Genomic DNA, 25143 nt, shown 5'->3' on the forward strand with positions numbered 1-25143 from the left:
ATGAGACTTCCCTTTTGTTAATCACTTACCAATAATTCTAAGAAGTAATTTGATTTTTTTGGATCATCCGATTAAGATTTTGGCCAAAATATATGTAAGATTAGAGATAGAGGTCACCTTTTTGCCACCTATGCGCAAAATCTCCAGGCTTACATAAAATTCACATTTATTTAATTGATAAATTAAAATTACCAAGATTATTATAATTTGTAGATGTTAGATATAAAGATTCTTTTGAAAAATGTGCACTGCAGAAACAAGTATTTGATTGGTTTTAAATTCTCTTTTAATTTAATAGGTCCACTTACTAGTGTTGTTAAAAAATCGATTCATGTCGATTTTAAAAAACGGCCCGATTAAGATTATAACCAAAATAACATTATGCAAGTCTAGAGAAGTACTTAGACATCTATTTACCAAATCTCTATAATTACCTAATATTATTTTAGCTAAAATCTTATTCCGGCATTCTGAAAAATCGGGCTTTTTAACAACACGACCACTTATTAAAAAGAACTTTAGTGTTAATTGGAAAAAAATTATTATTTTGATTCAAAGCCATATCCAATTCTTATAATAAAATAGTCAAGAATGAAAATAATAGAAAAACAAAAAATCAGAGATATTATGATTATATCTGCAAATTAATAGTAAAAAATATGTAAGTTAAAAAATAATAATGTTAATTAAAATTATAGAATTGTATTTTTACTCATGATATTATATATTGTAATTCAGATTTAACTTATTAAAAATTGTGAAAGGTTTAAAAAAATTTTAAAATTTAAATATTAGTAAAAATAAAAAATATATAAACATCGTTATTTTTGCTGAACACTTTCATATTCTGTTGTAAATTTAACCATCCTTTTTGTTATATAAAAATATACAAATTTTTTTTTTTTTTTTTTTAGATACAACTATCATTTTATTTCCATTATATCAATAATAACTACATATATATCATACTAAATTAAAATAATATAAAATAAATAAAATAAAATATTATATAAAAACCGAGGTGGGACTACAAGTTCCCAAAAAACATGTGTAGTTATATTTTAAAATTATGATTTGGAGGTTTTGTTTTAAGAAATAAGATTCTTTAGGTTCTGATGTAAGGGCTCTTATCTTATCCCCTATATTTTTTAAAAACTTTAAAGTTCCACTTGGCATATGTCCAAGGGAAGAGATGACAATCGGTGTAAAAATATAATTTGTGAATTTGGAATATTTCATTGTTTTTTTTTTCTCGGCTATATCAACCGGATTAGAATTTAAATTTTTTGGGAAAGAAGATACGCATGTGAAGTCCCAAATTAAGGATTTCCCTAAAGACCAAGGCACGGAAGTTAAACCATCTGGTCTTAAGCCATCATCTAACGATAAATTTGTAGGCTCCAGGATGTTTGGTATTCGAGCCCTGGTAAGAGAACGGCTAATAGCTAAATTAATTTCTGCATGCCTTGCATGCCTGCCTTGACTATATATACAATTTAGACCATGTTTCCCTTTGGAGTCAACTAATGTTTTACATTTGATGCATGTATGTGGTTGAACAATGTTACATCCAAGTCGATGGCCTATGGCAACTCTTAATTGTTCATCTGATAAGAGGTTACCTAGGTTACGACTTGGTAATGCTTCCAACCATTCATAGCCACTAGTACAGTCAGCATTCTGTAATAGTTGAATATACTCCAAAGGGGGGTTTGATGAGATTATTTTAAAAAAATTTTTAATTAAAGGTTCGAAAAGAGATTGGTGTGTTAAGATCGTGGGTAAGACAGCTTCAGGTGGAGCTAAAGATGTCCAGGCTGTCAAGGCTGAGTTTAAAAGGTTATCTTTAGGAGAGATAAAAGAAGATATCATGGCGTTATTCATCAAACGCGATGCCAAAAATGAGGAAAGAGATAGAAGGTTTAAAGGATATAAATCTAAACCACCCATTTTCGAGGGTAATTGTGAGAAACCCCAATTAAAATCTTCCAATTTAATATTTAAAATATTTTCTAATAAACTTCTAAAAAATTCATGAACACGATTAATAATTTCATTATTTAAAAAAAAGGAAGAAGATCTAAAAATATGTACTATCTTTGGTAAAAATAAATAATTTTTTAAAAGAAAAAAGCTCTGGTGTGAAGGAATTTCGTTTAAAATAGTTTCGAGTCCTGATAAGCCTTCGAAAAATTTTTCCACGAACACCTCACAGTTGGAAAAACTGCTTAAAGGTGAACCTAGAAGATTAATTTCACTTTTTTTGATGATTTTAAACCCTTGGACTTTGAGAGTATTTGAATTTAAAAAGCATATTTCCGATTTAGCTTTATTTAGAGTAAGGCCTATGTTTAGAGAATTTTTCTCTATATAATCTATCGCTGCAAGAATATTTTTAGAAGGTCCGCAAATGGTACCATCATCTAGATACCATATGTTTAAATCTAAATTAAATGAGGATTTTAGACAATGAACTAGGTTATGTATACCTAAACTAAAGATCAGAGGGCCCAAAGGGTCTCCTTGTTGAATATATTAAGGTGTCCGTGTTCACAACCTCCCTACATTGTTGGTCATTTTGTCCCTTAAAGTTTTTAAAAATACTCCATATTGCGAAATCTTTTTTGTTACTTTATTTTCTTATTATCTATTATTAATTATTTTAAAGATTGTTTAATATAATGTATATGTTAGCTTCAATATGTTATTTTCGGCAATGTGTACATCGCCTGATTTTTCGGCAATGTGTTATAGTGGTAGGCAGGGTGAATAAGTTATTTCGGCAATATGCACATTGCCTGGTTAAATCAGGCAATGTATTCTATTTTAAAAATTAAAAGATTTATTATTTATTTGATTTAATTTTTTATTTATAAATTTAATTTTATAATTTATAGATTTTGTTAGATATATTTTAAAGATCGTTAAAGGTTTTTTATCTTATAGTATTTTTTCGTAAGGTCTATAAGTCGAAAGCGCAAGGTCTATAAGTCGAAAGGCTACATGATACGAAAGACAAAATTATTTTTTTACCTTTCCGGTTCGAAAACATTTTTGTCGTGAAAATATTCAGAAGGGAAAGGCTAACATCTTAATCGCAATTTCAAATATTATGGAAATCGCAAAAAATACATCTAAGTTTTTAGATAGGAAATTTAATTCTGAGTACAATGATACAATAATATTTGAAATTACGATTAAGATGTTAGTCTTTTCCCCTGAATGTTTTTGCGACAAAAAAAATATTTTTCGAACTCGTTAATAATATTTGAAATTACGTTTTAAGATGTTGTTATTCCCTCTGAATGTTTTCGCGACAAACAAAAATTTTTCTAACCGGAAACGTAAAAAAAATATATCATAAAATTTATATTTGTCAATTACTTCATAATCCAGTACTTACAATATATTTATACTTACTATCAATTTATTTTTGTAAAAAACTTAAATAGAATAAAAATATAATTTTAAAATTTCCATTTTTTTAAAAGTGTATTCATATAAAATCAAACCAAATATAATTTAATTAAAAATTAAATTTAAAAATTAATATAATTAAATTAAAACCGCAAATTATATCAAAGAATAAATAAAAAAAATTGAATTAAAATTTTTATTTTTTAAATATATTATAATGTAATTTTATTGGTATCACGTCAATTCGGCGCGGAAAATTCGGCGCACGACAATTCGGGCGGCGACAATTCAGCGCAGCGTTAATTTGGCGCGGCGACAATTCAGCTCAGCGTCAATTCGGCGCGTATCTATTACAGTTGCAATTTATTATATATTACTTAGTGTAAAAAAATAAGGATGATTAAACAGAAATCATTTTGAATGTTGGTCCTATTAATTATTTCTTCATATTTATTTTTACAAAAATCTCAATTTTATTTACTAAATATGTAATATCAAAAAAAATTAACAACCAATATTTATACATATTTCTTTGGTTGACCAATTTACCACATAAGGTATGTTGATTAGTAGTCGATGTAAGCCGAGATTATGGGCATATAAGAAAGAAGGAAAAAGAAAGGTTCGAATCTCTATCTCAAATCTTACATATTATTTTGGCTAGAATACCCAGCCATGATCCAAAAAAAATCAAATTAGGACTGACTCATTTTTTAGATTTATTAAAAATCCTTAAATTCTATTAATCCTTTTTAAAAAAATATTATGCTTAGGCTAATTTTTTATATTATATAAATCAAAAATGAATTAACGCTCAATTTTTTAATTTATTTATAAAATGAACATAGAAAACATAAATATACTATACAAAACATGCTATTAAAAAACATTATATTTGTAAATTAAAATTATAAGCGATCCCCCTTAAATAATCATTAATCTGGCGGTTTAAATAATCAGATACAATTAATATAATATTTTTAGCTGTATTCCGATACACCTTTCTTAATCTCGGGGGTTGCGTGTCAAAAATAAATTGTTATTTTTGGGTTGACGAATGTTCTAAGCGTAAAGCATCTAAAAATTTCCAAATAGAGGGATGGTGCGATGATAGCAGAAATGAGAATGTTCTGTGCCAACATTTAAAAAATAATTGCAAAGTAATAAAAAATGATGTGTATTAATGATCAAAAAATAATAAATTTTTTTTAAATTACCTTCAACTGCATTATTTGTTTTTGGGATTCCCTTCAATGTAGCAACATATTGATTCCAAAGGGGAATTGGAAACCTTGGTGCTTCTCTATCTCACGAAGAATTTTACCAATCCAATTCGCTTCATAGTATTAGTATGTAATAAGGTTATCTAAGACTCTTTCATTATCTTGATAAAAGGGTGTTTGTAAAAGTCCATAAAAGGCATCAAATACGTCTTCCATGGGAACAAATACAAGAGAGATGATTTGTCTAATTTTTATTGACCATTCGTTTCCTGTATCTCCATCTAAATAATATGCTAGCAACTCGCTCTCACTTTGTATATGTCTCCGAATCGCTTGGGTCATGTGAAAAAACACCCTCTTACAGTTATTGATGGAAATGAATGTGTAATGGCATTTATTTCTGCCTGCTCAAAATCGATCATTACCGATATAGGATTTAGATTATTTTTTAATCTTTTTATCTCATCCAAAACCTTTATATATGTGATCTGGGTTTTATTTGGTAATAACGCAAAAATTGTGGGTACAATCGTTTTATGATATAGGACATGGAGGGTCCAAAGTTGGTGAAAAATTAAGGGGGTTGTCTTAAATGTTTTTATGATATAGGACATGAAGAGTCCAAAGTTGGTGAAAAATTAAGGGGGTTGTCTTAAATGTGCCATCTGCATACCAGTGACTGCTTTCCGCCATAATGTAAGGTTTTGGGCGGTGGTGAATATCAAAATTCTTGGCAGTTCCGGTTGCAAATACTTGCTGTCGGAATGGCAACCCTGAACATGTTATTCTATAGATATCGGGTAAATCAAGATCATAACTGTTCGTCGAGTTAGGTAATGGAGAAAACTGTAAGCGATCTAGCCAGCTGAATGGTCCGCTTTATTGACGCGATGGATGGAATGGCAGCATAAAGGAATGGGAACCCCCTGCTATTGCAATGCTTATAATTTTTTGAGGTGTATCAGTCATCTCAATGGCACGTCTTTTAATATTATTTAAACATTCGGTTTTTAATATCTCACTACCATCTAACACATGATTATGATTATCTATATGAAGAATTACTTGTTCATTTAATGTATGGCACTGGCACCGCCCTTTGCAATGGGTAGGTCTACCTTCCAATAATTTGTACGACTCAACACATTTCCATATTATTTTTTGATTTATAGTTCTCTCTTTCCTGAATATGTATTGATCATGAACAAGTTGTTTTGACCCACGTTCATCACTTATAACATATTTTAAAGGCATTCTTAAAAATAAATGTATAAAAATTATAAATCATATACAGAGATAATATTAATATTTACCTTTATCAGGAATTTTTAATTTATAATGATTAAATTATGGAAAGAAATTATAAAGATTAAATTATGAAAGGAAAAGAAAAGAAAAAGAAAAAAAATAAAGTTTTTTTACTAACTGTTTAAAATGGAAGAAAGGACAAAATTTCAAGATAAAATATATTTCTTTTATTAATTTTTTGTCAATAGTTAGGCGGAAAAACTAAAGATAAGGAGATTTAGATTTTATGTTTTTTAGAATGTAAACTTTTATTTTTATTTGAGAAAAATAATGATTGAATTCTTTAAAATTGTTGAACAAAAAGAGAAAATCCCAAAATAAAATATAATAATATTTATTTTTTTGTTGTCTAAAAGTAGGCGTGAAAAGGGGATTTAAGATTTAACATAATTTTCGTTATTCTTATATTACTTATCAGGTGGGTATATTATTTTTTTAAACTTTTATAATTTTTTTTTTATTTATTGTCTAAAGTTAGGCGTGAAAAGGGGATTTAAGATTTAACATAATTTTCGTTATTCTTATATTACTTATCAGAGGGGTATATTATTTTTTTAAACTTTTATAATTTTATTTATTTTTTTTATTATCTAAAATTAGGAGTGAAAGGGGGATTTAAGATTTAACATTATAATACTTATCAGGGGGGTATATTGGGTCTATTTTTAATAAGATTGTAGCCAAAATAACATATAAGATTAGAGATAGAGGTCAAATCTGTCTTTTTCTCTCTTCCTTCTATGCGCAAAATCTCCAGGCTTACAGAATATTGGCTACTACATACCTTATAATGCGGTAAATTGGTGAATTAAAGAAATAGGTATAAATATTAGCTATTTTTTTTCTATATTAAACATTTAGTAAATAAAATTGAGATTTTTGTAAAAATAAATTTTATAATAAGCAACTGTAATAGATACGCGCCGAATTGTCGCTCCGCTGAATTGTCGCCGCACCGAATTTTTCGCGCCGAATTTTCCGCGCCGAATTGACGTGGAACCCTAAAATAAAATATATTGAATTAATAATCTTCTATTATCATAAAAATACAAATTAATAATTGAAAAATAAAGACTTTAAACAAAAAAAATTATAACAATGAATAGATATTACACAAATGAAAACGACACACATAACATGAATGATCCATTTACTAAGTGTAGAAGCCACCCAGCTATGTTTTAAAGGGCCGTTACAAAAAGAGGATTTAGGCCTCACCTAGACGCTCTTAGGATACAAAACAATGAGGGCAGATACTCCCGACACTCAGTCAACAAAGGACTGGCAAACAAATTTGTCATAACGTGTTCTGATACAAGCCAACGTTATCGAGCAATCTCAGCTAGGTGAATTCTGCGCTCTCACCTATACATCTTTCACAAAGTAGATGAATCCCCCCAAAGTCATCAGTGATTTCTCATATGTTATAAACAACTTCTTAAATTATTCATTCTTGTTAAGACCCCCTGATGCAGCTAATATAGAAAAAAATAGATTCGCTGCAAAATTGACATTAAATTAGCCTTTTTTACCATTCCTTAACCCCACAGGATGTAATATTTATTCGGTTTCTTATTCACGATACAGCTTACATACATAGTGTAATCATTTGAATCATCCTTTAATCCATACTGTCTCCAGATTAGCTTTCTAAAACAAAATTGGATTCTGGTTTAGGAAACGGGCATGGAAATAATTATTTCCCATTTTTGATAGGTATATTCTGGTAGGAGTCATTTTCTCTTATTAACATTTGATGACACCGGAGATTTCTACTTTTTGAGAAAAGCTTCTACTTATGGGATAATTATCAACATAAAGTTTTATATATTGTTAGCCATTTTATTTAATCCATCATTTCCATATAACGGTAATACCTAGTCCAATTTAGGTACCATTAGAACCTGGATTTTTGCTCAATTTAGATAGTTTGCCAATTTTTTAAGACTAGGGATTTAGGGGCTCAAAATTTTGATTATATTAGGGAGATGCTCGAATTATCAAGAGAATTAGACAAATTGAATTAGATTTTTCATCTCCGTTTTATTGAATAGGATGGGTAACCTTATACTGGCAATCATTTGTCTTATATTTTTTTTATAAACATTTTAGATTTTTTTTTATCTAGAACAAATTGATTTATGTAAAAAAAAGCCATTTTTGAAAAAAGTGGATATGGAATAATATAATTTTCAGGCATACAACAGGCCTTTATTTTTAATCTTCTTTATAATTACTAATTTTTAATATTCATACTTTTGGATTATTGTAGACAATTATTTCTGGAAATCAATATTTAAATAAAAGTCGCTTATTTATAAAACTAATTTTATAATTTATTTAAAAACAATTCATAATAAATTAGCATTCGTTCATTTTGTATAATTTCCGATATGGTAAAATTAGTTTTTTTATATGAATTATAATTTTTAACAAGCCTAAAGAGATTAAAGAAATTAAGGATTTTCTTATTAAAGCAAGAAGAAAAGATGCCAAAGGTTTATATTATATTAGACTCCATTTCGAAAAAGAGTCATTCGTTAAACTAGTTTTTTAATGAATGCTAATTATTTTCGTATATTAGAATTTAATCATATCCATTTTTGTTTTTATTTTATAAAGCAAAAACCACCAAAGCATTAATATATGTTTTTTTTGTAGCCGTGAAAATTAAGAAAAATGGAAATGAAGTAAAGTTTAAAGTCAGATGCAGTCGCTACCTTTATACATTAAAAGTTGTTGACTCAGAAAAAGCAGATAAATTAAAACAGAGTTTGCCACCAGGTATTTTTTCTATGTGCATGATGATAACTGTCACCTCAATTGAATTAATGAAATACAATTATTTCTGATATTTAAATTATTTATTTATGATACATTTATTTATTTTTATAGGCCTGCAAGTTAAAGAATTGAAATAAAGATGATATTTTCAATTTATTATATGAATACTTTGATTATTTATATTATATACATAAAAAAAAAATTGTATTTTTTACTAATATATAATACAGTATGATTTTTATAAAGTATTTGTATATTTTTTAGATTTAGCTCTATTTATAAACCAAATGTTTTGTAAAATACTTAATCTGAAACTTTCTTATCAATTGCTCATAAAATCTTTTATATATCTAATGAACATAATAAATTATCATAATTCTTTTACTACATGAAATTTGCAACCTCTTTATTTTAAAACTTTAAGGAAACCTAGTGATAAAATTTTACAAATATTTTCTATTAAAAAGTATTGTTTTTTATATATCCTAAGTTAACAGAAATAATATATTATGAAAAGGCTATTGAAACACCAGCATTAATAGAAGTTTTGTTGCCAGGTTTATTTTTAAATTGTAAAATCATTTTAACAGCTCTAATATCCTTGTCCTCTATTTACCATATTTTCTATGACTTAACCTAAGATTAATCTGAATATTATTGACTAATATGTTAAATTTGAACAATGCATTAAATATCACACTTATTTTTTTAAGTAACTAATAAATCCTGATTTAAATGCATTATATGATTAATATATTGATTTAACAATATAATCATATTTTTTAAAATTTATATTCTTCCTAACTTATATGAAAATGAGGTGCATCAATAACAATTATTTCGTTTTCAAAAGCTCATGATAAAATAAATAAATTAAATTTTTAAAATGACCAATAATAAACTATTTTGACTAAGATGAATATTTTAAAATTATTTTTTTTAAATTCTACAAAAAATATTCTTAATTGTAGGAAAAGTTATGATGATAACTTTTATTATATGTAAAAATTTATAAATAATGTGACATTTTTTTTAAAAAAAATTTGTTATTACATAATTTAAAGATTAAAAATGACAATATGTTCATTATTATATCCCATTTCACTATGATAATTTATCTTTAATTTTCCTGATCATCTTAAAAATGTAATATTTATTGGTCCGTGAAGTTGGCATAACGACTTCACAAATTCCAAAGCTTATGTCAATATTTAGTGTTTAATTTGTACCTAAAGGATCTTCAAACCAGACATCGGAAGAATCAATAGTTAGTAAATTATAAGGAAAATATGCTGTTGGCATAACGACTTTTGGCAAAAATTTCAAAACTTATGCCAACATATAGTGCAAAATTTAGGCCTAAATGATCTGCAGAATTAACCGTTTTAGATGATATTTCGAAACTTGTACCATTATTTACTGCTTAATTTGTGCTTTCACATTCTCCACCGGATATCGATAGAACAAAATATTACCGAGTTATAAGGATTTTAAAAGCATGAAGTTGGCAGAAAGACCTGTAGAAGGTGAGGTAAAAATTCCACAACTTATCCCAACATATAGTGCATAATTTGTGCCTTAATGATCTTCAAACCAGACACCGGAACAATTAACCGTTCTTGAGTTATAAGCAAAATAAAAAGATTACAGCATTTTGCCAAAATATAAAAATGGAGCAATCTTTTTCTAATTCGGACAGATATTTATTGCCACAATTGTGGATATTTATAAAACCGAATATTAAAAAAATTAACCGAAAGTGAGTTATAGGAAAAAGAAGCATCAACATCTAGTATTCCATATTGCAGAATTCTTTAAATCAAAAGTTAATATTCAGGACTATGTATCTAATTTAGAACTCATCTTTAAGTAAAATATATTAAAATAAAAAAAGAGATTTGTTACTAGCGTATAAATATGGATAACTTAATTAAAATAAAAAATTTCCATTACCAAATTAATTTAAAGAGCATTAATTACATAACTTTATTTGATAGTTTGGAGAAAATATTTAAGGATATCTCTAGTATTTTCTTAAATCAAAATAAATTTTATACCTTAAAAAGAGATGGAAAAACTATTATATATTTTTCTATCAACTTAAAGGTATTTGCTCACTATGTAAATCACCTGTTAATAAACTTTTAAGAGACATTTTTATCTTAGGAATAGGGCTATCAGAGTTGGATAAAGAGCTTCGGTCACTCTCTTCCTTGGAAAAGGAAACCAAGGTAGAAGTTAAATTATTAAACATAAGCCGATGCAAGATACCAAACACACGTATTTTAGGAATAATAGTTATAATAACAGTGATAAATTTAATAGTAATATTAGTTATAATGCTAATAAATTCAATCATAATAATTATATTCCAAATAATTATAAATCTAGTTATAAACAGTGGCGTCGCTAGGTGGGGGCAAGCAGGGGCTCGAGCCACCTGGAAAATTTGAATAGCCCCCTGAAGCAAAAATAATTTTTTTAATGCAATCTTAACTCTTTGAACTAAAAATAAATTTTTTTGATTGCCTTCTGAAAGATTTCTTTTATAATTCTATTAAGTAAAATATAGATTTAATTTTATTATTTAAAAATTAATAAGACTATCTAAATATTTATTAAATTAATACTAATTTAAAATTAGGTTAAATTAATACATATAAATTATATTTTCACTGTGTCAGCTAACTCACTAAATATTAATTTAGCATTAACAGTTGGAGCTTAATTGACCATTATTATTTAAATTATTTTATAACCCTAATTAAATAAATATAATCGTTTATTAATTGAAAACTAAAAAATTTAATATTGTAATTAGCAGAGTTCAAAATGACTAATCAACTGTATATTTATTTTTAAATTTTATTATCATACCTATTCCTAAAAATATTTTCAAGGTCCAAATAAGTATAATAGAAAGTAAGTAAGTAGACATATAGTCTATAATCCTCTATTATATACAGTTGTTTATAAAATATTAGATAAAATGCCACTTTTATAGACCTATTTGACAGTTATAATGTATTGCAGCTAATATTATAATGAATTTTACTAATAAATGTTTTTGATTATAAATATAGTAACAAGCTTTTAAGTATTGAACGCCATCTATTTAGTTAAAAATAAAACATTTTATTATTCATTTTACAATAGATGTAATAAATTTGATATTTTTTCTCTTCTTTTTTACGTTAGGAAAGCTATTTTTTTCTTTTTCAAATAACAGTTTTGAGTTAAATTTTTAATACAAGTATATTTTTGATATTTTTACAAACTACTATTATTTATAATATACCAACTAGAGGTGGTGCGACAATATATAAAATCTTAATTGTTTAATCATATCATTCTGGTCCTTATTTTATAGTTCCAAAATGTTTCACTTCTAATATGGCATCCTTGCCGTGTAAATAACTCAAGGCTTCAATATATTTGCACATTAGTGTTTTTATTTTATCAATTTATCCAACATAATAAATTCTGATACTAGTTTACATCGTGAGTGTCATGGCTATTACTGCAAATTAACCAGCATCTATTATTTGTGTTGCTATGTAATTTAAAATTATTACTACAACGGCTGAGAGCATATAATAGCATATTTTAGATAAACAATAATGGTCAACTGTGTAGTCTATATATTATATATTATATATAATTTAAAATGGATGATAATCTTTTAGAAATTTAATATCTCACAATAATTTTCTCGATTACTTATCTAGCTACCATCATGTCATCTAAAAGGAAGCTCTAACCACTTAATAGTTTTATGATTTTGATTGATCTTTTATACTCTCTTCTTCAAGAATTGTTGATTTCGATTAGGCCTATAAATTTTTCCTTATTAGTCCATGCTATAAATGTGAAAAATGGTAACAGAGAGTTATATTAGTTTGATAACCTTTTGTCAATGTAAGTTGCTAAAAATTATATTATTGCATTATCTGGTTTCTAAAACTATTATCAATTGAGGCATATGTATGAATTAATTAATCTTTTTCATCAATTGTAATTATTTAGACGCAAATTTTTTTTATATCAGCAATCGAAAATATTTTATACTGTAATAAATCGATTTTGTATTAAAAAATTTTATTTTAAGAAATGTCTTGTATTATTCTAATTATTTATATGCCAGTTTATTTTGTATGCATAATATAATAAATGAGAAAATTAAAATTCAGAATATTTTTCAGGGTTAACAAATTTAAAAAAAGTATAATATATTAATATGAAACCCTGCCCCGCAAATTGGGGGGAATGGGGGGGGCGAAGCCCCCCATAATTTTTTTTAGTTGAGCCCCCTGAGATTGTAAAAGCTAGCGACGCCCCTGGTTATAAACTTCATTTCATACAAAAAAAGTCATCCTATTTTGTTGGGGCAAGGCAAACCATATAACAAACCGTGCATGCCATACAGACGATTGACCACGGCCACCTCGCCTTTCGTCTCCTAATAAATTTGCACTTTACAATGGAATTCGGTACAGCTGCATGTAGTATGTTAGATGAAGTTGCCAGGAGACGTTTTGGAAGTCCATTATTATCGCCTGGGTATGAACTAGTGCTAACAGTATGAAAATAGAAATGTTGGATAAATGTGCAATGAAAGTCGAGATAAATAACATTTCTAATTTTTTTGCCTATTTGGGTAGTTAAAGGAGAGAATTTCCTTATTTTTAAAATGCCTTTCCTTTAGAGAATTTGATATCAAGCTTTCGGAAGAAGTTCGGATAAATAATATAAATATAAATGTTCCCACTTTGAATATTATTGCATCAAAATTCCTCAAATTTAAAAAAAAAAATTGGAGAAATAAAACTTTAACAAGCAGTTATCCGCATACCGCATTACCGATAGCTTTACCAGTAAGAAGAGTTTCATTTCCGCTGCGTGGAACCGTTGAAGCTGATTTGGACAGATTTAAACCGAGAAATTATCGAAATGGTGGATTCAACAACAACTCCAATCACTTGCGCTACACCAACGGTTAATATTTGCCTAGATTCAAGAGATGCATTTTTACAATTCGGAGTTAGGGACCTTTTAGCCATTTTAACTCATGTCGGTTATTATTGATCTGAGGATCCCTTTTGAGTTGACTAGCGCTCTCATAATATCTCAGCGTTTTATGCAAAACCTATTTAAGGGAATTCTTATGGTTGTATTTTTAGACGACTTTATAATTGCGGGCGAGAATACTCTTGATCATGTAGTGAATTTAGAAGAAGTATTAAGAAGAAAAGTTCTACTGACAACGATGACCGATAAAATTAAAATTTAAGAAATGTCCGTTACTTATTTGGGTCATGGTATTGACGAATTCGGAAATCACTATACAGAAGATAAGATTATTGCCATAAAAAATTGTAAATCACCGTAAAATGTTAAATAATTACGTTAGTTTCTTGGGATGGTGAATTATAAAATCTACATTCTGTTTCCGCGTCTTTTCACCAACTAACGAGTAAGGTCAGCTCAAGAAAATAAAATATTTAATAAAGTTAAAAATGTATTATCAAAAAAGGATACAATAATACCTTATTCAGCCGATATTTCTGTCATGATTTCTATGTGACGCTTTCCCAAAGATGGTCTGGTAGCTGTTATTTCAGACCGAATTCTTACTGACCAGAAGAAACCGATTACGTAAGCATCAAGACACTTTCGGTGGCTGAAACGAATTATGCTACCATTGATCTGAAGGCTATGGCGCATTTTCGCTATCGAGAAGTTCTACCAATATATTTATGGAAAACATTTTATTTTGGTTACGGGTCACAAACCCTTAATATATTTTTTAGGTGATAAAAGAGACCTAAATAAAATCGCTATAACCATTTAATCTAGTGGGCGATGCAGTTATTAAATGACCACTATGAGATAATTCAGAAACCTGGAAATCAAAACAAATGTGCCAACGCTCAATCCCGTTTGGGGGTAAAGAAGGCAAAAACCAATGAAGTTATAAAAAAAATCGAAGAAGAATACAGAGAATAAAAAATTAGTTTAATAGAAAATATAGTATTCACTCGCGGTAAAGTCGTAAGTAAAGCGGGCAATGATGTCAATCGGTAAGAGATTATTAAATTAATTAAGAATCAGTAGTATATTGATAATATAAAAAATTATTCAGAGTTTTAAAAAAATTTATTTTAATGAAAGATAATATTTCGTTCGAAGAAGGATTCTTATTTTATAATGATAAAATTATTGTCCTTGATAATCTAAAAAAGTAGGTTCTGAATGGTATTAAAGTGGAAATAAAATAATGTAGTCGATATTATGTTTATTGGACAAATCTGATGTTGAAGATTTCGTTAGAGTTGCCAGGAAAAAAGACTCAGAGAAGTGTCGCTATACAATTGGAACATTCTTACTCAACCTTAGGATCAAATACACGTTGATTTGACCAGCCCAATATCTGAAAAGTATTGGTTAATTTGCGTAGACTCCTTCACTAAATGGATTGAAGTTGCAATTGTAACATATATTAATTCTGCGATTGTAATAAATAATCTTTGAAACATGGGTTACTTCCCTAATTGTTTGAGATAACGGTATTCAGTTTTACTTAATGAATTCAAAACGTATCTTTTTAAAAACAACGTAAAACATTTTAAATCGGCCCCTTATAGTCCAAAATCGAATGGGTTGGCTGTGAGCTATATGATAATAACGCGATTCTATGCTGGAAAGAGATGTTGGACTACGGATCAGTTAAATTTAGCGGGGGGGGGGGGTGAAGAATTTTAGCCTAATGGGCGGGCGGGTATATTTTTTGAATACTATGGGCGGGCTATGTAGGCGGGTTAAATTTATTTAAAACATTGGATGGGCGGGCTTATAGTCCAAAAACTCGCCCAATACAGACCTCTACTACTTACCATGTAATTTTATATGACTATGAACTACCATTTAAATATTTCATATTCTATATATTACATCAATATTCAAGTTTTAGTGCAATTATTAGGAATAATGTTTATGTAATATATGAATTTAATTTAATAATTAAATTTATATCTCAAATAATGATAAAATAAAGTGTAAAAAAAAAATTAAATTCAAAAATAAAAGATTACTAAGATTTAATAACTAAGATGAATATTTGTATTATTTTTTAAAATTATTCTACATAAAATATCTTTAACTAAGCAAAAGAAAAGATATGATGACCAATATTTTTATACTTTTGTATGTGAAAATTTATCAATATTTTTACTAAATAATTTTTTTTTATAAGTGTGAATTTCTACAAATATTTCCGCTAAGGTTTCAATTACATTTCCAGATTATCTTTTGGTACATATCAAGGGCCGATAAACACCTGTCAGAAGTAATCAGACTCATAGACCTCTTTTAGTCCCAAATCATTTATTTATATATTAACGCTTTATTTTAGTTAGAAATTGCATTTATCAGTACCTGTTCAAAATTTACCAATAAATTCCTCGGTGCAGCTGGTGATAATTGGTTTACCTCTTAAAATTTGAATTTTATCTAATAAAATATATAATATGTCATATAACTCATTCGTTTAATCAAATCAACAAATCTTATCAATCATGCAAAGAAATTTCGAATTTTACATTTCTAGGTAACTTCTCCCTAACATTTTAGAGAAATATCCAATTGCACATCCATTCTCGGATTTATGTATCTAAAATATTTTTACTTTTTTCAATTTTTTTTTATTTATATGCAATAGATTTTTAATTATATATTTCTTAATTTTTTATATTTATAATTTCAGTTTTTGCATATGCTATTTTAAATAATTATACCTTTTATATATTTCTCTTTAATTTAAAAAATAATTTAGAGAAAAAATTTTAAAAAAAATGAAATATATTTTTTGAAAAAAAGATAAATAAGTCAAAATCGCATGGTAAAATGTCGCGTGATAAAGCGTCGATGATAAAGTGTCGAGTTATTAAATGCCTGAGTGATAAAGTGTCGTTGTGATAAAATGTCGTTGTGATAAAGTGTCGTTGTGATAAAGTTTCGTTGTGATAACGTGTCATTGTGATAAAGTGTCATTATGATAAAATGTCGTTATGATAAAGGTCGTTAAAATGTCGTTGTGATTTTTGTATCCGTCGATTTGTAATTGACATTTATGGATGTTTTAAAATATATTTTCTATTAGGAAAATAGGAATTTTAATTGTCTTTGCTTGATTATTAATATTATATTATAGAATTAATAAAAATATAGGCGACAATGGGTATATAAATATATAAATATAATTTAAATAGGATCATATAAAATATTGGGTTTTGATAGTGATAAAGTGTCGATTTGATAAAGTATCATTGTGATAAAATGTCGATTTGATAAAGTGTTGTCATGATAAAGTATCTTAATGATAAAGTGTTTATGATAAAGCGTCGAATGATAAAGTATCACTAGACGATACCGGACATACTTTCAGACATCTCAAAAAAGGCATGATCTCTTAAAAAAGGACGTCAGGTAACCCTACCCTGAATTCTCAGTTAGTGCGAATTCGCGACTAAATACAAAAATATAGTATATTTTGTATACCTCGCATTATTCGCGCTAACTATTAATTTAGGGTTATTGTTTTAAAAATATTTTTCAAGCCTCCTACTTACCAAGCAATATTTAAAATCTTTCAGCCCGTCCGCAGAACAGGTTTAAGTTACCTCATCTAGAAATTTAAATTTTTAAAATTACAAATACAAATGTATAGAAATGCATTCCGAAATATTTTTTATTGAGATAAATATTATTTTTTTCAGTTATGAAATTAATATAAAGAAAAAGTATATCCACATGTTCCGATTATTTATTTATATCGAAGATAATAAATAAAAATATATTCTTCATTAACATATTTTATAAATATAATTAAAATTTCGGAATCAACTCTCATCAAAATAAAGGTAAAACTCTAATTCACACCCCATAAGATAAGCTGATTTTTGTATCATCAAATAAAGAGAAAATTTCTGATTCATCCTTCATCAAATTAAGGAGAAAATTCAGATTCCCCGTTATTCTTTTAACGGGCTATCAGCTAGTATATTTATAATATAGTTTTTTTTAAAAATAATACTTATAAAAATATTATCATGACTTAAATCATAATCGTGTATATCACGTTTTAAGATAAAAGATACGTTAAATTAATGATTTGATTAAATTTCAACTAATTCACTATTTTTAACATTTAATTATTATTGTAAATGCTTCCAGAGCATTTGATTCACACAATTGGACTATTATCAAAGTAATATACTGAATGCTAATATTTTTAATTTTAACAGTATATACTACTTTATAAATATCACTTAACTAGCATATATGGAGGAGGGCAATTGGCCTATCCCAGAAATTATGTTCCAGAAATATTTTTTCCGATTTAAGTCAAAATTAACATAAAACTCAATGTAGGAGTTTACGATAATTCATGAAAGCTAGCTATGTAAAAATAATTTAAATCTGTAAAGTTTTAAGGAACTTTTACGGCTTTGAAAATTGGGATGTTGAGGGAAGGGGGGTTACAGATATAAACAAGTCTATAAAAATATGTACAATTGAATATTTCCCTTAAACAGATAACCAGTCTATTTCTTAAAATAACATCTATTAATAAATTTAAGTCACTTATAAAATTATACAAAAAATATGGCTAGATATGGGCTGTATTTTATATTTTCTACATTTTACTTCGAACATATTTAAAGCATTGCTAAAAAATTAAGAATAAACAGTCTAATGTTAAAATGGAATCCTTGTAGATGAATCTTTAACCAATAATATTAATTAAACAACTGTAATTATTGCATATATCGAGGATTCGACCAAATATTTCATATTTCGATCATGTTTAATTTTTATGGTGAATAAGTAGATTAGAATATGAAATAGGTAATAAATAAATATCTAAAGAAAAATATAATTATTATTAAATAAATTAATGATGTAATATTAAACATAATTTATGAAATATTAAGTGTCATATATTTAGTATTAGTAAAAAATTTTGCAATATTAAGTTTAATTTATGTGATATATTTTTTTATTACGATTTACATTCTATATATGAAAATATTCATACATGTTAATCTGCAATATTTGGTAGATGGAGGGGGGAAAGGGGTGCAAAGGTTTTGTGGAAAAAGCCCGAGCTCCCAAATGCCGACTCTCTTAGTTAACCTGCCTCATGGTCCAATAGTTAATAGACACAACTAAAGTCTAAGTATGAAAAGCGATTACTTTTACATTACTTTGCTTTACTTATTTAATCGGTCATTTTTTAGGATTTTTTGCAAAACCGATTTTATCAGCGATAGATTAATCTTATAATTGTTAAAAAAATCTGCAATTTTAGGAATATTCCTGATAGATACTCAAAGTTATGGTAACTAGTGGAATATATAGTAAGTGAAGAAAATATATTTTGATAACTTCGATGGAAATGTTTTTGTTTCATTTGGCAAATGCATTAATGCATGTATAGTTACCGGCAAGGGATTGGCCCATATCCCAGGGAATGGGAATTATTACATCGAGACATTTGTTTTCACCTTTGTTTATATCCATAGATTCAAGGATTGACGGTATACTCGCCTTTGATATGCAAATAATAGTGTCTATAGTTTGAAGTCTAATAGATCTATCCATAGGGTAGGTGTATGCAAGGGGGAAGGACAAGGGTATCACCCTTCAGAAATTGCCTGTTCTCATGAATATCATTAGCTAATATAAACCCCCCCCCCCCACTTCCTTTACCTCTAAAAATGAATATAATATATCACAATAAATAAACAATAATTTGAAAGAAAAATAAGTGAGTCAATAGTTTTTTAAAATAATGGCTATAATTTTAAATTTTTAAAGAAAAGCATATTAGGCTAAAGCCAAAATTATTCTTTAAAAAATGATAGCCAATGACCTGTAATATGTGGACTTAAAGACCTAATTTCATAATGATAATAGTTATTTTTAAGTTTATTTTTTATTTATTTAATTTTATTTATAAATGCTTTAGCGCTATATTATTTGTTCTATATTAAATCTTGATACCAATTTTTGATTATTATTTTGCTAATAATTTTTTTTATTTTATACTGTTTACTAAACGGATTGAAACATAAACTAAAATGTATACTGGTTAAATTAAATATTGGCATAAGCTTTAGAATTGGTTCTTTTAAGAGTTCTATCAATTATATGCTTAGGACTGCATCCAGGGCCGTAGCCAGGAATTTTCCGTTAGGAAGGTCAGCTGCTTACTTAGGAGGGCCACTATTTAAAAAAAAATAAAACAAATAATTAAGCATTCATAGAAATTTTTTGCTATTTTTATTAAAAAATTATTAATGTTTTATGAATACAAAATAATATTATAATATGAACATACAAAAATAATACTATAATATAATACGATGATTTTTATTTTTAAATTTTAACATAAATGAATTAAAGGATAAATTTCGTGTTAAATTTTTTCATAAGCCATCAATACTAAATTTTGCTTACTTTGATCTTTCATTGACCCTCTAGTGCTCGATAGAACTCTCTTTATTATTGAGAAAGAAGCCACACAAGAAGCCGTTGTTACTCCAATGCTGAGTAGCATTTATACAATTCTTTAAATGCCTGATGATATTTTTTTATACATAATATTTAGGATATTTTCAAAATTATGTTTTTGCTTAACTTCTGCAGCTAATAATCTATTAGCCAATTTTTATTTCATGATGTAAAGTTTTCATTTGAGTTTAATAAATATTCTAATCGGGCCATTTTGTACGATATAAAATATTCACTATCAAAGGGGGACAATGCATTAAAACTTGATAGATGATTATAATCACCTTATCTAAAAAATTATCAACAAAGTAATCAATAATTTAATACTAATTCTATTTTAAAGAACTCCAATTGGAGTCGTTTTCGTAATCAAATTGTAATTTGGTTTCAACTAATAAATCTTGGAAATTTATAGGCGTTTTACGTACGCTTGATGATTTTTGGGGAGTAAGATTAAATTTTGTTAAAAGTTTTTCAGCCTTTATTCTAATCAAATCAATAGAATTATTGTTTCTTATATTTTTTAAATATATTGATAGTGGAATCAATACAATTTTTACATCCACTTGATAAGTACCTACTGACTGTAGATACATAGTGGATCTATTGTTATTAATATCTCATAAATAATGGCTAATATAATGTAATTTATATTAACGTATTGAGATAAAAGACAATAAGCTTTGACAGAATCATGAGTGCTAACCTCTGAATTAAAAGTACTATTAGAAAAGTAAACTAATACTTCACCGCCTCAAAATTAACATAAATGATGCGAGATGTTTCTAAATGACCAGTCCACTCTAAAGGTCTCTAAGAGTATGGCCTGCATATTTACAGGATACGATAAACCGCCTAAAAAATTATGCAATGCATTGAATAAATTAAAAAAATTAGATGTGATAACAATATTATTATACCAATTTTGAACTACAAGATGCAACATGTGGTTGTAGCAATGTATAAAAGGAACTTTTTTATTAATTTTTTTTGAAGTAGGGTATGCACTCCTTCATTTCGGCCAGACATAACGTTTGCACCATCATATGTCTGGTTTATCATATTCGTTGAATTAATATTTAACTCATTAAGTTTCTTTAAAATGCAATTAGTAATGCTTTCAGCAGAAAGACACTGTAAATTAATACTCCCTATTAAATTTTCTTGGACTTATTCAGAAAAAATATATATAATTATGCTCAGGTTTTCAAAACTTGATGCATCTTTTGTCACATCAGGCTTAAGACAAAATAAAAGGCATCTCACTTTTATTATATTTATCTGAAATATAATCAAGCATCGTATCTACCATAATAGATTACTTCGTTTTAAATCGGGTGATGTATATCGCGTATTTTTGTATATAAATTTCGTAATTTTATCTAATTCTGGATCTTTTTGGATGGTGTATGAAAACATTGCTATAAAAAGTTCAGAAATAATAAATTATGTTTTCTACATTTGCAGCATCCGTAATTTTTGTTGAACCAGTCCCACGAAAAGGTAGCTCCTGTATGTTAAGAAATATCATGAAATCTTGATTTAAGATCGTAAAGTACGATTAATTTGGTGGCTTACCAAAATTGTTGTTATCTCACTATTTTCTTTATAATGTTAAAATATTCACCTCTGTTTTAAATAACTGGTTATATCGGGCTTAGATAATATTATTTTGTCTAAGATCATAATCAGCCCATTTTTAAAAATCGGCCCAAATCGAGCTATTTAGCAACACTGCACAATAATTACCAAATTTTATAAAAATTTAATAAAAACCTTTTTTAAATAAATATTTACGGATCGGTATCAATCTGTTTCCTTATATTTGATATAATATCCTTGAGTAACCACTTGATTAGCTTCAGAAAATCCCGGTTTTTTATGATTTGCACCCATATCTATATCAACCTTCAAAAGATAATAATATTGTGATTGAACCATAATAAATAAAATAATTATCATTGAAATAAGTACAATTTAAACGTTATAATTAAGCGCCTATATAATGTTATACACAAACAAACACACAAGAAAATGATAAAATATGAATGAATGATGATTTATTATTGGATAAAAATAAAACAGGATAGGAAGAAATTTACAAATAAGACATGTTTTTGAATTAATATTTAAAATTTATTTTAAAAATATAAAAATAATCAAAAAAAATTTTTTCAATTTAGGGGGCCGGAAAAATTTATGGGGGCCGAAGATTTTTTTTTTGGGGGGGGGGGAGTATCTGCCCCCTTTTTCTTCCCCCCCCCGGGGCTACGGCCCTGACTGCATCGGAATATGAGACTCCAAAATATAAGCACAAACTATATATATATTTTTTTAATTTTCTATTCTTGGCATTGTTTTTTGAATTTATTTATATTGTCAACCAAACATGAGGCATACAATTAATCATCAAACATTGATAAAATTTTTAGAATAAATGCATTCATTCACTTTTGATCGTTAGGTTTAGCGTCTATGTGAGCGGAGGGAGGGGGAGGTGATTTTGCATTCAATATTTTTGAGGATGGTAGGGATTTAAAGGGAATTAGCTGGGGTAGAATAAATTTATTATGGAGTTATCTATTTAATATTTAGATGAAATAGGACATATTATAATACAATGATATTGCTAAACATCGACCAAATTGAAATATAGCAAACAATTATATTTATTTACTAAATAAATCATTTATAGATTATTTTCTGCTACATTCAAAAGGGTCAGACATTCTATCACTAAACTCATATTTATGCCAAACAATATAGTATATTAATGCATTCATTACATCAGGGGTTTTTTAATTTTATATTTGTAATAATACGACTACGACTTATTAGTTATTTTTTATTTAAAAATAATCACATCAAATTTTTATATTAATTAATTCTAATGTTCCATTCTATTTTTAATATAATATCTATAAATAATATTTTATATGATTTATTACAAAATTCATAATATAACTCTTATTTGCATTATTTTGATAGTTGGTGGTAGAGCATTAATAAATTAAGTAATTCTTATTAAAATTTAAGAAGGGAATACCATTATAATTAAAAAGGCATAATTAAAAATGTGGAAATTTAGAGAGGTAGGTATATGTTTTTGAGGAAGGTTGGCATCCCGTTAATATCCTTTCATGCAAACGCTATTTAGGTAAACCAAAATTGGGTTCATAATGTAAAAATAATTATGCTGATTAAACCTAAACTACTAATAAAGCACAAACCAATGGTATATATTATAGAATTAGTGTTTCCAATTGTTTGACCAACTTTAACGGAGATGATATTAAGATATTTAATATGTTACATATTTGCTTTATCATAATTTTTTATGTGCAGGGCCCTGCCAAAGTTTAGGAAAATAAAACTCAATAAAATGCTGAAGTTATAGAAGGTATACTTAACAACCATTTGAATAACACACTCATGACTGCTTTATTTAGGCAGTCTTGGTGATGTTTGGTCTATTCAAGCACTTTTACCGTAGTGGAGAAAAAGACACATGATAATTAAAGGGATTGTGAGTTTCGAGACTCCATAATTAGAATAAAAGTGGAAAGAATGAATGATCGTAAAGTGGGTAGGGGAATATGCCAATTTTATTTTTTTTGTTTACTTTTCTTATTTTTTTATAATTTTGATTTGGTAGGGGTTAGGGGTAAATATTATTGTTTAGTGTGTTAGTAAACAGGAAATGTTTCTCAATTGTTATTATATTTGTAGATATTTTTCAATTTTTTTTGAAGTATAGCATTTCTGTTTATATTTTTAAGTTTCAACGTTATAAAAATTCGAAAAGACCTCTCTAATTTTTCATGGTATACCAAGGAACATGCCCTATGTTAATCCACTATATACGCCAATATTCATTGATGTTAATTTTAATTTTATTTTATCCAAATAATAATATTTTTCTATATTTAAAAGAGTTGGTTTAATTATTCTTAACCTATTCGATGAAATAAATTTGGAATGTGGTATATCCAACGACATATATAGACCTATCATTTTTGATTGTGGAAAGGAAACTGGAGGTCGTCGCGCAAAGCCCCATTCGTGGCCCTGGTTTGTTGCCATTCATTTAAGACATGAAACTGGGTATAAATGTGGAGGAACCATTTTAAATAATAAATGGATTTTAACAGCCGCTCATTGTATGTTTAACATTACCGTTAACGATAAGATAGATGACTCCAAATTATATGACAAAGATAATTATGAAATATATGTTGGTTTTAAAAGGTTAAATTCTAGAAATTCTAGCATTAATATGCTCAGAGTAAATATGGTATGGATTCATCCATACTTTTATCATGATATATCATATGATGTCGCACTTATGAGATTAGCAAAACCTTTAGAATATAATATTTCTATAAAACCTATATGTCTCCCAGCACCAAGCTTGTCAAAAAAAGATATTGATCTTAAAAAATGTCATGTATTAGGAATGGGATCAACCCTAAAATATTTTATAAAATACACTCTTAGCTTAAATCAAGTGTGCATGCCAATAATTAATCGCTCTTTGTGCAATAGTCTTCTATTAAACTTCACAATTAATTATAGTGGTCAACGACGACTGGCACCTACACAATTTTGTGCAGGAAACTATCAAAAAGGTGGAAAAGATACGTGTACCGGCGATAGTGGTGGGCCATTTCTATGCCCATATAAAAATAGAAATGTAAGTGCCTTTAAAAATAGGCAGTGGATACTAATTGGAATTGTATCATATGGTTACGAATGCGGGGAAGTTAATAAACCCGGGATATATGTTAATATTTCCTATTTTCAGACCACGATAAAAAATATAATTAACCAATTATAA

General features: G+C 27.4%; 1 protein-coding gene across 1 annotated transcript; it reads left to right on the forward strand.

The window, feature by feature from the left end:
* The first annotated feature begins 241 nt into the window (after window positions 1-241).
* Window positions 242-25143, forward strand: LOC135926965 (clotting factor G beta subunit-like). The gene is made up of 4 exons (XM_065462898.1): window positions 242-260; window positions 1275-1412; window positions 1749-1920; window positions 24240-25143. Exons 1-4 carry the CDS (start codon window positions 242-244, stop codon window positions 25141-25143), a joined length of 1233 nt encoding a protein of 410 aa, XP_065318970.1.

This window comes from Gordionus sp. m RMFG-2023, chromosome 3 (genome assembly GCF_954871325.1).
Source record: "Gordionus sp. m RMFG-2023 chromosome 3, tfGorSpeb1-WG-v2, whole genome shotgun sequence".
NCBI lineage: Eukaryota > Metazoa > Nematomorpha > Gordioida > Chordodea > Parachordodidae > Gordionus > Gordionus sp. m RMFG-2023.

What these genes read in the sequence shown, in the direction of transcription:
- LOC135926965 (XM_065462898.1), top strand. An exon ending in TGTAGGCTCCAGGATGTTTG is followed by an intron (nt 1,413 to 1,748) that starts GTATTCGAGCCC and finishes TTTTAATTAAAG; the next exon opens with GTTCGAAAAGAGATTGGTGT. An exon ending in AATGAGGAAAGAGATAGAAG is followed by an intron (nt 1,921 to 24,239) that starts GTTTAAAGGATA and finishes TATATTTAAAAG; the next exon opens with AGTTGGTTTAATTATTCTTA.